The following is a 13,752-nucleotide window of genomic DNA, read 5'->3' on the forward strand; positions in this document are numbered from 1 at the left end:
AATGGTCATTGGATAGACATATGGACGATAAGGGAATAGTGTAGATGGGCTTTAGAGTGGTTTCACAGGTCGGCGCAACATCGAGGGCCGAAGGGCCTGTACTGCGCTGTAATGTTCTATGTTATATGAAAAGCCCCTAGTCACCACACTCCGGCGCCTGTTCGGGTACACTGAGGAAGAATTCAGAATGTCCAATTCATCTAACAAGCACGTCTTTCGGGACTGTGGGAGGAAACCGGAGCTCCTGGAGGAAACCCACACAGACACGGGGAGAATGTGCAGACTCCGCACAAAGAGTGACCCAAGTGGCAATCGAACCTGGGACCCTGGCGCTGTGAAGCAAAGTGCTAACCACTGTGCAAACGTGGTTAATTAATTAATTAAAATTAACAATAATACAAATCTTTTGAGGGTGAATGCTTATATTATTAAACTTCTAATTTCGCAATTGACTCCATGGGGTGGTCTTGTATGGTCAGCGTAAAAAATGCACAGTTTTTGGGCAATGCTGGTTGTCAGACAGTCAGATTTGAGGTACTGGATCAGTATTGCTAAATACATCTGGGTGAAAGGGACTGCATTGCTGAACATAGGAAGGTTATGATTTTCTACCAACTGTTAATGGTGAAAGTTATTACAACTCATAACATTCTGTCCAACATTTGGGAAAAATAATTAAGGCTAAAACAACTCAGGTTTCCAAAGCCAATGAAGCAGTCTGCAGGAACAGGATTCCTGCTCTTTACAGTAAATCGCAGCATAATTGGTCAGCATGAAGCTATTGTAAGTTTCTCCTTAACTATTTAAGTCCTTAAAGTTTAATATTGTATGCCTCAATTAAAGATCTTGAAGTAGCTTCACCAGTTTCCTGAACAATCATTTTCTGACAAAATGAAATACTCATAGAATTTAAAACCTTAAGTTAGAAAACTAATGTTGGATTGTACTGCGGGAGGAGGAGACGGTTTATAGAGGGGCACCGCACCATTCATTACCTGTGTCTGAACAGATGCATAAGGACCTCCAGGATCACTGCTCAGCAGGTTTTCACTGTTCATTTTAGTTTTCAAACAAGCAATGTAACGGTTGCAGAAATCTTTGCACAGATCATTAACCTTCTCCAGCTCCAACAGATGAATACGCAACACTTGGATTGCTTTCACCATCTACATAATGCAAAAAGGAAAGATGAAATAAATAGCACCATAAATATGAGCTAATCAAAGTTAATATAAAAGTCTGTGAATTCTTTATTGCAACTGGGACAAAATAGGAGTAAATAACAGCTACAATATTCACAATCGCATCCAGGAGACTGAAGTTAGAGATTGTATTCAAACTTCTACAGACTAAGCACAGTCTATTTCCATGTTGAAGTAATAATTACCAGTAACCCCACCAATAAACCTCTCAGTGGAAAAGGGTTTGAAGTCCATTCACAAGAATATCACCAGTGTCGAGAGAGAATAGACTGGATAGGGGCTGGTTTAGCTCAGTGGGCTAGACAACTGCTTGTGATGCAGAACAAGGCCAGCAGCACGGGTTCAATTCCTGTACCAGCTTACCCGAACAGGTGCTGCAATGTGACAACTAGGGGCTTTTCACAGTAAGTTCATACTTGTGACAATAAAAGGTTTCTTATTATTATTAAGAAGAATTTTTAAAATGGCATGAGAGGTTTACCAGATTACCCGAACAGGCACCGGAATGTGGCGACTAGGGGCTTTTCACAGTAACTTCATTGAAGCCTTGTGACAATAAGCGATTATTATTATTATTATTATTATTAGAGAGGTGGATAAGGGGGACGACAGAAGGTGGTTGTAGAGGGTTGTTTTTCAAACTGGAGGCCTGTGACCAGTGGTGTGCCTCAGGGATCGGTGCTGGGTCCACTGTTATTTGTGATTTATATTAATGATTTGGATGAGAATTTAGGAGGCATGGTTAGTAAGTTTGCAGATGACACCAAGATTGGTGGCACAGTGGATAGTGAAGAAGGTTATCTAGGATTGCAACGGGATCTTGATCAATTAGGCCAGTGGGCCGACGAATGGCAGATGGAGTTTAATTTAGATAAATGTGAGGTGATGCATTTTGGCAGATCAAATCAGGCCAGGACCTACTCAGTTAATGGTATGGTGTTGGGGAGAGTTATAGAACAAAGAGATCTAGGAGTACAGGTTCATAGCTCCTTGAAGGTGGAGTCGCAGGTGGACAGGGTGGTGAAGAAGGCATTCGGCATGCTTGGTTTCATTGGTCAGAACATTGAATACAGGAGTTGGGACGTCTTGTTGAAGTTGTACAAGACATTGGTACGGCCACACTTGGAATACTGTGTGCAGTTCTGGTCACCCTATTATAGAAAGGATATTATTAAACTAGAAAGAGTGCAGAAAAGATTTACTAGGATGTTGCCGGGACTTGATGGTTTGAGTTATAAGGAGAGGCTGGATAGACTGGGACTTTTTTCCCTGGAGCGTAGGAGGCTTAGGGGTGATCTTATAGAGGTCTATAAAATAATGAGGGGCATAGATAAGGTAGATAGTCAACATCTTTTCCCAAAGGTAGGGGAGTCTAAAACTAGAGGGCATAGGTTTAAGGTGAGAGGGGAGAGATTCAGAAGGGCCCAGAGGGGCAATTTCTTCACTCAGAGGGTAGTGAGTGTCTGGAATGGGCTGCCAGAGGTAGTAGTAGAAGCGGGTACAATTGTGTCTTTCAAAAAGCATTTAGATGGTTACATGGGTAAGATGGGTATAGAGGGTTATGGACCAAGTGCGGGCAACCGGGACTAGCTTAATGGTAAAAACTGGGCGGCATGGACTGGTTGGGCCGAAGGGCCTGTTTCCATGCTGTAAACTTCTAAGTTCTAAGTTCTAAGAGGGCTCTATTAGATTGTTCAAAATTATAAAGTGTTTTAACTCGAGATAGATGATTTTCACTTTCGATGATTGACTTAGTCAATAACAAAGGCCATAAACTTTATTAAGGTTAGAAACATAAAGCAAAAGGTTAGAAGGAATGTTTTCATGCAAAGAATCTTAGAATATGTAATTCATTATCATAAGGGGTTCCTGAGGCTAAGTCAATCATGGAATTTGAGGAAAATTGGAGTGATACATAAAGAGAAAAATAATATGAAAGGGGATTAGAGTACACAGCATCTTGAATGTGGAGTTTGTAGGGGGACAAAGATGAGGGGCTGAATTTTGCCAGGGCATGAAAATTGCATCTATGAGGAGACATTGGATAGGCTTTTCCTTAGAACTGAGGAGGCTGAGGGCTGACCTAATTGAGGTGGACAAAATTACGAGGAGCCAGGCAGAGTAGACAGGAAAGACCTGGTTCCCCGAATGGAAGTGTCAATTAGCAGGAGGCACAGATTTTAGGTGATTGTCACAGAGATTTACAGCATGGAAACAGGCCAACTTGTCCATGACACCCAGTTTTTACCACGAAGCTTCAACATTGTTAAAAGTGTCATGTGAGAGTACCTTTAAGAAATGGGTGTTTATAAATGGGTGTGTATATAAATATCTGTAGTGAAAGTACCTTTAAGAAATGGGTGTTTATAAATGGGTGTGTATATAAATATCTGTAGTGAGAGTACCTTTAAGAAATGGGTGTTTATTACTGCAGTGATGTCAGAGAGTGGGTGGAGCTGGGTTGTCTGTCAGCTTTTTACTTTCGTTTTTGGATGTTTGCTGCAGGGTGTGTTTTAGTTTCGTTTTCAGAGCTGGATAGCTACAGTCACAGCCAGAAGATGTATTAGAGTCTCTCTGTAATCTAAAGAATGTAAATCGATCCTTTGGTGATTTAAAACTAATAACTGCTCTCAGCAATGACTTTAACCTGATGTGCTTCTGTTAAAAGTTTTTTAAAAAGTTTTATGGATGTTAAAAGGACAGCTTAAGGATTACGTAGTGTTGTATTCTTTGGGGGTTGTATTTGAATTAAGGGTTGCTAAGATGTTCACTGTATGTTTTAAACAGGTTAACTTGAGTTCATAGAATAAACATTGTTTTGCTACCAAAAATACTTTTCCATTTCTGCTGCACCACACCTGTAGAGTGGGCCGTGTGCTCCCCATACCACAATCTATTAAAAGTCGTGGATCAGGTGAGCTCCATGATACACTTTGGGGTTCTCTAAACCCTGGCCCATAACAAATGGTGCCTGGATCTGAATCATAGATGCTGGAACCTGCAAGGCTACAGAGCAGATGCTGGAAAGTGGGATTTAAACGAGTGGCTAGTTTATCTTTTCTCTTTTTTCGCAGACACAAGGAGCTAAATGGCCTCTTTCTGCACCCTATTCTGTCTGAGTATCTTCAAGACAGAGATAGATAGGTTTTTGATCAATAAGGGGATCAGAGGTTATGGGGAGAAGGCAGCAGAATACGGGTGAGGAAATTATCAGCCACGGTAGCACAGTGGTTAGCACTGAGGCTTCACAGCATCAGGGTCCCAGGTTCGATTCCCGGCTGGGTCACTGTCTGTGTGGAGTCTGCACGTTCTCCTCGTGTCTGCGTGGGTTTCCTCCGGGTGCTCCGGTTTCCTCCCACAGTCCAAAGATGTGCAGGTTAGGTGGATTGGCCATGATTTAAAAAATTGCCCTTAGTGACCAAAAAGGTTAGGAGGGATTATTGGGTTACGGGGATAGGGTGGAAGTTAGGGCTTAAGTAGGTCGGTGCAGACTCGATGGGCCGAATGGCCACCTTCTGCACTGTATGTTCTATAATGGTTGAGCAGACTCGATGGGCCGAGTGGCTTAATTCTGCTCCGATGTCTTATGGTCTGCAACAAATTTTCTGATTGCATTAATAGTGAAAAATGTAAATTGAATGCACAATCATTCTTATTCATTCTAAACTCTTATGTCAGTCAGGAAATCAGTTCCCCAATCCAATTAGTGCACCTCCCTCCAACCAATCTCAAATGTTTGTAAACAGGAGTGTCACTCAGTCCATTTAGAAGCTGCCAGATTGTGTGCTGTCGGACTGTAATACTGAGTGCCAGAACACCAAAGGGCAGAGCAGTAGACAGTACTAACCCTGGCCTTATTTTAGTTTTAACAAAAGCATAATTTTAATAATAATTGCACTTCAGGCACGCACTGAGAAGGCCCAATAAAGCCCGTTTCTCTGAACAAACTGTGGATAGCTTCACACGACCATGCCTGCCCACGATCATTGTTGTCAGTACAATATCTTACTAATACCCAACAGAAATTGAATGCCACCACATTAGTTAACCTGCCCCTTCAGGCACAGCACCTGTCAGCCACTTGAAAATGAAGCATTGGGAAGGTTTCTGAAGAGAGCAGTAAGTGTGACAGCGGAGAGACGGACTCCCACAGAGGCCTGGCCTACACAAAGGCAGCTCTAAATACATCACAACCCACCAGGTTGTCAATTTCTGGATCTTCGCTGAAAAATGGCTTCCCTTCCTTTTCCTGTTTGCGAACAAAGTTTTCAATGTCTACGTCGAAGCTTGCTGAAGTGATGCACTCAGAGCCTTGGGTTGACTGCTCACATTTCTCAAACAGGAGAGCCAAGAGTGGGAACAGAGGATGTCTGCAAATAAATACAGGACATTATAAACATTGGTCTGTTACAGATCTCACACTTTCCCAATATGGAAACCCAGACGCAATGCAGTCATTTTAGAATAATAATCTTCATTGTCACAAGTAGGCTTACATTAACACTGCAATGAAGTTACTGTGAAAAGCCCCGAGTCGCCACATTCCGGCGCCTGTTCGGGGATACTGGTACGGGAATTGAACCATGCTGCTGGCCTGCCTTGGTCTGCTTTAAAGCCAGCGATTTAGCCCCTAGCTAAACCAGCCCCTCTCGACATAAATGCTAACATTGCATTTGCCTTCCTAACTGCTGACTGAACCTGCACGTTAACATTAACGTGCAGATATTTATGAATAGGATGGGAATAGAGGGATACGGACCCAGGAAATGTAGAAGATTGTAGTTTAGTCGGGCAGCATGGTCGGCACGGGCTTGGAGGGCCGAAGGGCCTGTTCTTGTGCTGTACATTTCTTTGTTCTTTGTTCTTTAAGAGAATCGTGAACAAGGACTCCCAAGTCCCTTTGTGTTTCTGATTTCTGAAGCATCTTCCCTTCAGAAAATAGTCTATGCCTCTATTCCTCCTTCCAAAGTGCATAACCTCACACTTTTCCACATTGTATTTCATTTGCCACTTCATTGCCCACTCTCCTAGCCTGTCCAAATCCTTCTGCAGCCCGCCTGCTTCCTCAGTACTACCTGCCCCTCTACAGATCTTTGTATCATCTGCAAACTTAGCAACCGTGCTGTCAGTCTATTCCTCCTGATTATTGACCCATCTACTAATGGGAAAGTTCCTTGCTATCTACCTTATTTATGTCCCTCATAATTTTGTGCACCTAAATCAGGTTCCCCCCTCAGCCTTCTCTGCATCAAGGAAAACAACCCCAGCCTAACCTGTCTCTCTGAATAGTTGGAACATTCCAGCCCAGGCAACATCCTGGTCAATGTCCTCTGCACCCTTTCTAGTGCAATCACATCCTCCTTATGGGGCGGTGACCAGAACAGCACAATACTCTAGCAGTGATCCAACAAGCATTTTATACAGCTCCAACATAACCTCACTGCCATTATATTCTATCCCATATACTTTCTTAACCACCTTATGTAACTGTCCTGCTGCCTTCAGGGATCTATCGACATGCAACCTAAGATCCCTCTCTCTGATCATCTGTACTTCCTAGTGTCCGACCACTTATTCTGTATGTTCTCTTGCCTTGTTAGTTCTCCCAAAATGCATCTCCGCTCATTTTTCAGGGTTATATTCCATTTGCCACTGTTCTGACCAGCCTCCTGTAATCTAAAGCTTTACTGCTCACTATTTACCACAGCACCAACTTTCGTGTCATCTGTGAACCTACTGATCATCCCTCCCACATTCACATCTTATATGTTTCAATGCAGTCACCACTAACTCTTTAAACTTGAGCAGATACAAGCCTGGCTTGTCCAACTTTCCCTCATAAGACAACCCGCTCATTCCAAGTATTAATCCAGAAAGCCTTCTCTGAACGGCATTTACACCCTTCCTTAAATAAACTGCCCAATGCTGTAAACAGTACTCCAGTCTGACCAATGTCCTGTATACATTAAACATAACCTCCCTACTTTTGTATTCAATTCCCCTCGCAATAAACAATATTAACTTTCTTTGTCAAAAAAATATTTTTTATTCTCCTCCTTTTTCACATTTTCTCCCAAATTTACACCCACCAACAAACAATAATCAGTAACAAACATATCAATAACAACGATCCCATCCTCCCACCAAACCCCAAACATTAGCCCGCATATTCACACAAATGACAAAAAGGAATCAGGAATCGCCCACAGTCACCGTTAACACACACTGCCCCCTCCCCTTAATCCTCCTCCCCCCCCCCCCCCCCCCCCCCCCCACCACCACCACCACCACCAAATGTTCGATGTTATCCAGTTCTTGAAAGTGCACGATGAATAATGCCCCTGAATTGTAGAACCCCTCCATCCTTCCCCTCAGTTCAAACTTAACCTTCTCAAGAGTCAAAAATTCCAACAGATCCCCCCGCCACGCCAGGGCACAGGGTGGAGAGGCTGCTCTCCAGCCCATCAGCATCCACCTTCGGGTGATCAACGAGACGAAGGCTACAACATCTGCCTCCGCACCCGTTTCCAACCCTGGCTGGTCCGACACCCCGAATATGGCCACCCGAGGGCCCGGGTCCAGTTTCACGTGCACCACTTTAGAAATTATCCGAAAAACCTCCTTCCAGTAATCCTCCAGCTTTGGACAGGACCAAAACATATGAACGTGATGAGCGGGGGCCCCCCCCCGCAACTTTCACACACATCTTCTACTCCTTCAAAAAATCGGCTCATCCTCGCCCTTGTGAGGTGTGCTCTGTATACCACCTTCAGCTGTATCAGCCCCAACCTCGCGCACGAGGTGGAGGCATTCACTCTCCGGAGCACCTCACACCAGAACCCCATCTCCATATCCTCTCTCAACTCTTCCTCCCACTTTGCTTTGATCCCTTCCAGTGGTGCCTTCTCCTCTTCCAGAATAGCTCCGTAAACCGCTGACACTACCCCCTTCTCCAGTCCCCCTGTCGTCAGCACCTCCTCCAGCAATGTGGAGGTCGGCTCCACCGGGAAGCTCTGTATCTCCTTTCTGGCAAAATCTCAAACCTGCATGTCTCTAAACATTTCCCCCTGCTCCAGCCCATACTTCGCTTCCAGCTCCCTCAGCCCTGTAAACCGACCCCTAAGAAACAAATCTTTTAGTGTCTTAATCCCCTTCTCCCATTTCCGAAAACTTCCACCCCACCTCCCTGGCTCAAATCTGTGGTTCCCCCGAATCGGCATTTCCCTTGACCCTACCCCCAACCCGAAGTGTTGGCGAAACTGCCTCCAAATTTCAATGAAGTTATTATTACCGGACTCCCTGAGTACTTCCCCGGGGCTATTTGGAGCGGCGCTGTTGCTAGTGCTTTCAATCCCCACCCCCTGCACAAACTCTCCTCCATTCTGACCCACTGGGAATCAACCCCTCTGACCCAGCTCCGCACCTTCTCCACATTCGCAGCCCAGTAGTAATACATCAGGTTCGGAAGACCCAAACCCCCTGCCTGCCTGGCCCTCTGTAGCAGCATCTTTCTAACTCTGGCCACCTTCCCTCCCCATGTGAACAACGTAATCCTTCCCTCAATCTCTCTGAAAAAAGCCTTTGGCAGGAAAATCGGCAGGCATTGAAAAATAAACAGAAATTGCGGCAACACGTTCATTTTAACCGCCTGTACCCGACCCGCCAGTGACAGAGGGAGACCATCCCACCTTGCCAGATCAGCTTTCACTCTCCCCACCAAACTAGAGATGTTGTACCTGCGGAGCCCCCCCCACTCCCGGGCAACCTGCACCCCCAGGTACCTAAAGTGAGTCCCTGCCCTATGGAATGGCAGCCCCCCCCCCACCCCTGCCCCCACCCCCGGCCGAGACACCACAAAATACTCACTCTTGTCTAGATTCAGCTTGTACCCCGAGAAAGACCCAAACACTCGCAGCAGCTCCAATATTCCCCCTATTGACACACTCAGTTCCGGCACGTATAACAGCAAATCATCGGCATATAAGGACACCCTATGCTCTATCCACACCCCACACTCGCCCCCCCCCCCCCGCACTATTCCTTTCCATACCCCAAAACTACTTAATGCGATGGCCAACGGCTCAATCGCGAGTGCAAACAGCAGGGGGGACATAGGACATCTCTGCCTAGTCCCACGGTGGAGAGAAAAGTATCTCGAGCTGATGTTGTTTGTGCGGACACTCGCCCTCGCTCCTTATATAGTAGCTTTACCCAGTTCACAAATCTTGGTCCAATCCCAAACCGCTCCAGAACTGCCATCAAGTACCCCCATTCTACTCGTTCAAACGCCTTCTCAGCGTCCAGTGCTACAACCACCTCTGTTTCCTTCCCCTCTGCCGGTGCCATAACGCGTTCAATACCCTTCTAACGTTTGAAAAGAGCTGCCTCCCTCTCACAAATCCTGTCTGATCCTCACCTGTCACCTTCGGAAGGCACTCCTCCAGCCTACCCGCCAGTACCTTCGCCAATACTTTTGCGCCCACATTCAGAAGTGATATGGGCCGATACGACCCACACTCCGTCGGATCCTTATCTTTTTTTAGCAACAGGGAAATCGATGCCTGCCCCAAAGTTTGTGGCAACACTCCCTTCCCTATCGCCTCTTCAAACATCCCCACCATCAGGGGTGCCAGCTTATCCTTGAATTTTTTATAATATTCCATTGGAAACCCATCCGGAATATTAACTTTCTTAATTACTTGTTGTACCTGCAAACTAACCTTCTTAGTTTCATACACTCGGACCCCCAGATCCTTCTGCATCTCAGAATTCTCCAATCTTTGATCATTCAGATAATATGCTTATTTTTATTCTTTCTGCCGAAGTGGTCAATTTCACATTTACTCACATTATGCTCCACTTGCCAGATCTTTGTCCACTCACTTAACTCATCAATGTCCCCTTGTCAACTCCTTGGGCTGCTTTATCCACCGCCTGCTGCCAGTAGCGGAGTTCCTGATGCAGTGGAGAATTCATCATCGGGGGAAAAAAACGTGATCGGTGCCTTCCAATGCTCCGCCTCCCACTGGCGGCATCACCGAGGTTTGCGCCCCGCAATAGCAGAGGATGCTATTTGCATGCTATTAACGGGCTGGGCACCGGATTCTCCACGCCTCAGACAGCCAAATATCAGGACAGATTTTAATTTCCCTTCACGTTTGAATGACCTGTATATAAAGAGAGGCTCGTCCCGCCATCTCAAGAACAACACGAGGTAAAGGGTGATAAGAAGTACGTGTAATAGGTCAGAGAAGTTGTAAGTTCCAGAGGGGCAGCAAGGCTCAATGATAACATGCTCTGCATCAGATTGCCACCCTAATGTGCGAGAAACAATAAAAGGATCTTGGTTGGACAGATCAAAGTGTTTGGTGAGTTCATCTTAAAGTGCAAGGGACCAAACACAACAGGTGACACAGTCTCAGATGGGGAGCATAGAGGTCCACATGGGGCATGGGCATGTCAACCGGCGTGGGCTCAGATGGGAGGATGGGAAAGTTGACCACAGCATCAATGGAATCCATAAGACGTAGGAGCAGAAGAAGGCCATTTGGCCCATCGAGTCTGCTTTGACATTCAATTAGATCACAACTGATATGATATGATAATCCTCAACTTCACTTTCCCACCTTATCCCCATAACCCTGGATTCCCTCACTGATAAAAAATGTGTCTATCTCACCTTTCAACATAGAGTCATAGAGTTCCACATCACACAAAAGAGCCTTCAATCCATCGCGTCGGCGCCAGTCAAAAACAACCACCTAACTATTCTAATCCCCTCACGGCGCCGAGGTCCCAGGTTCGATCCCGACCCTGGGTCACTGTCCGTGTGGAGTTTGCACATTCTCCCTGTGTTTGCGTGGGTTTCGCCCCCACAATCCAAAGATGTGCAGGCTAAGTGGATTGGCCACACTAAATTGCCCCTTAATTGGAAAAAATTAATTGGCTACTCTAGATTTATTAAAAAAACGATTCTAATCCCATTTCCCAGCACTTGGTCCATAGTCTTGTCTGCCTGGGCATTGCAAATACACTTAATGTAAAAACATTTTATTCAGGCAGTTATGATGTTATAACAACAAATACAAATGTAGACATAACTCAGTAAATAACACCGCCAAAATACTTCTGAAATGTTATAAGTGTCTCTGCCTCCACCATCCTTCCAGGCAGCGAGTCCCAGACTCCCCCCACCCTCTGGGTGGAAACGTTTTTCCTCAAATCCTAAACCTCCTGCCCCTTAACTTCAATCTCTGTCCCCTGGCGCGAGGAGAGCGGCGGGGACACAGTGAAAGAGCGCGAAGGGAGTGGCGGGGACACAGTGAAACAGCGCGAGGAGAGCGGCGGGGAAACAGTGAAAGAGCGCGAGGAGAGCGGCGGAGACACAGTGAAAGAGCGCGAAGGGAGTGGCGGGGACACAGTGAAACAGCGCGAGGAGAGCGGCGGGGAAACAGTGAAAGAGCGCGAGGAGAGCGGCGGAGACACAGTGAAAGAGCGCAAGGAGAGCGGCGGGGAAACAGTGAAAGAGTGCGAGGAGAGCGGCTGGGACACAGTAAAAGAGCGTGAGGAGAGCGGCGGGGACACAGCGAAAGAGCGCGAAGAGAGTGGCGGGGACACAGTGAAAGAGCGCAAGGAGAGCGGCGGGGACACAGTGAAAGAGCGCGAAGGGAGTGGCGGGGACACAGTGAAAGAGCGCGAGGAGAGCGGCGGGGACACAGGATAAAAGAGCGCGAGGAGAGCGGCGGGGACACAGGGAAAGAGCGTGAGGACAGCGGCGGCGACACAGTGAAACAGCGCGAGGACGGCGGCGGGGACACAGTAAAAGAGCGCGAGGAGATCGGCGGGGACACAGTGAAAGAGCGCGAGGAGAGCGGCGGGGACACTGAAACAACGCGAGGAGAGCGGCGGGGACACAGTGAAACAGCGCGAGGAGGGCGGCGGGGACACAGTAAAAGAGCGCGAGGAGAGCGGCGGAGACACTGTGAAAGAGCGCGAGGAGAGCGGCGGGGACACAGTGAAAGAGCGCGAGGAGAGCGGCTGGGGACACAGTGCAAGAGCGCGAGGGGAGCGGCGGGGACACAGTGAAAGATCGCGAGGAGAGCGGCGGAGACACAGTGAATGAGCGCGAGGAGAGCGGCGTGGACACAGGATAAAAGAGCGCGAGGAGAGCGGCGGGGACTCAAAGAACAAAGAACAAAGAAATGTACAGCACAGGAACAGGCCCTTCGGCCCTCCAAGCCCGTGCCGACCATACTGCCCGACTAAACTACAATCTTCTACACTTCCTGGGTCCGTATCCTTCTATTCCCATCCTATTCATATATTTGTCAAGATGCCCCTTAAATGTCCCTATCGTCCCTGCTTCCACTACCTCCTCCGGTAGTGAGTTCCAGGCACCCACTACCCTCTGCGTAAAAAACTTGATTCGTACATCTACTCTAAACCTTGCCCCTCTCACCTTAAACCTATGCTCCCTAGTAATTGACCCCTCTACCCTGGGGAAAAGCCTCTGACTATCCACTCTGTCTATGCCCCTCATAATTTGTATACCTCTATCAGGTCGCCCCTCAACCTCCTTCGTTCCAGTGAGAACAAACCGAGTTTATTCAATCGCTCCTCATAGCTTATGCCCTCCATACCAGGCAACATTCTGGTAAATCTCTTCTGCACCCTCTCTAAAGCCTCCACATCCTTCTGGTAGTGTGGCGACCAGAATTGAACACTATACTCCAAGTGTGGCCTAACTAAGGTTCTATACAGCTGCAACATGACTTGCCAATTCTTATACTCAATGCCCCGGCCAATGAAGGCAAGCATGCCGTATGCCTTCTTGACTACCTTCTCCACCTGTGTTGCCCCTTTCAATGACCTGTGGACCTGTACTCCTCGATCTCTTTGACTTTCAATACTCTTGAGGGTTCTACCATTCACTGTATATTCCCTAACTGCATTAGACCTTCCAAAATGCATTACCTCACATTTGTCCGGATTAAACTCCATCTGCCATCTCTCCGCCCAAGTCTCCAGACAATCTAAATCCTGCTGTATCCTCAGACAGTCCTCATCGCTATCCGCAATTCCACCAACCTTTGTGTCGTCTGCAAACTTACTAATCAGACCAGTTACATTTTCCTCCAAATCATTTATATATACTACAAACAGCAAAGGTCCCAACACTGATCCCTGTGGAACACCACTGGTCACAGCCCTCCAATTAGAAAAGCATCCCTCCATTGCTACCCTCTGCCTTCTATGGCCTAGCCAGTTCTGTATCCACCTTGCCAGTTCACCCCTGATCCCGTGTGACTTCACCTTTTGTACTAGTCTACCATGAGGGACCTTGTCAAAGGCCTTACTGAAGTCCATATAGACAACATCTACTGCCCTACCTGCATCAATCATCTTAGTGACCTCCTCAAAAAACTCTATCAAGTTAGTGAGACACGACCTCCCCTTCACAAAACCGTGCTGCCTCTCACTAATACGTCCATTTGCTTCCAAATGGGAGTAGATCCTGTCTCGAAGAATTCTCTCCAGTAATTTCCCCACC

At 46.8% G+C, this 13,752-nt stretch overlaps 1 protein-coding gene across 4 annotated transcripts in view; it reads right to left on the reverse strand.

The window, feature by feature from the left end:
- LOC140427624 (homeobox protein PKNOX1-like) overlaps positions 1-13,752 on the reverse strand; it is a 404,309-nt gene that overhangs the window by 173,350 nt on the left and 217,207 nt on the right. For 3 of the 4 annotated variants that reach the window (XM_072513041.1, XM_072513042.1, XM_072513043.1), the window contains exons 4-5: positions 5,401-5,572; positions 996-1,166 (exon numbers count right to left, since the gene is read on the reverse strand). In XM_072513041.1, the coding sequence (XP_072369142.1) occupies positions 996-1,166; positions 5,401-5,572 (343 nt within the window). The remainder of the gene's footprint in view (positions 1-995; positions 1,167-5,400; positions 5,573-13,752) is intronic. The other variant, XM_072513044.1, reaches the window with a different exon arrangement.

Source organism: Scyliorhinus torazame, chromosome 8 (assembly GCF_047496885.1).
Source record: "Scyliorhinus torazame isolate Kashiwa2021f chromosome 8, sScyTor2.1, whole genome shotgun sequence".
NCBI lineage: Eukaryota > Metazoa > Chordata > Chondrichthyes > Carcharhiniformes > Scyliorhinidae > Scyliorhinus > Scyliorhinus torazame.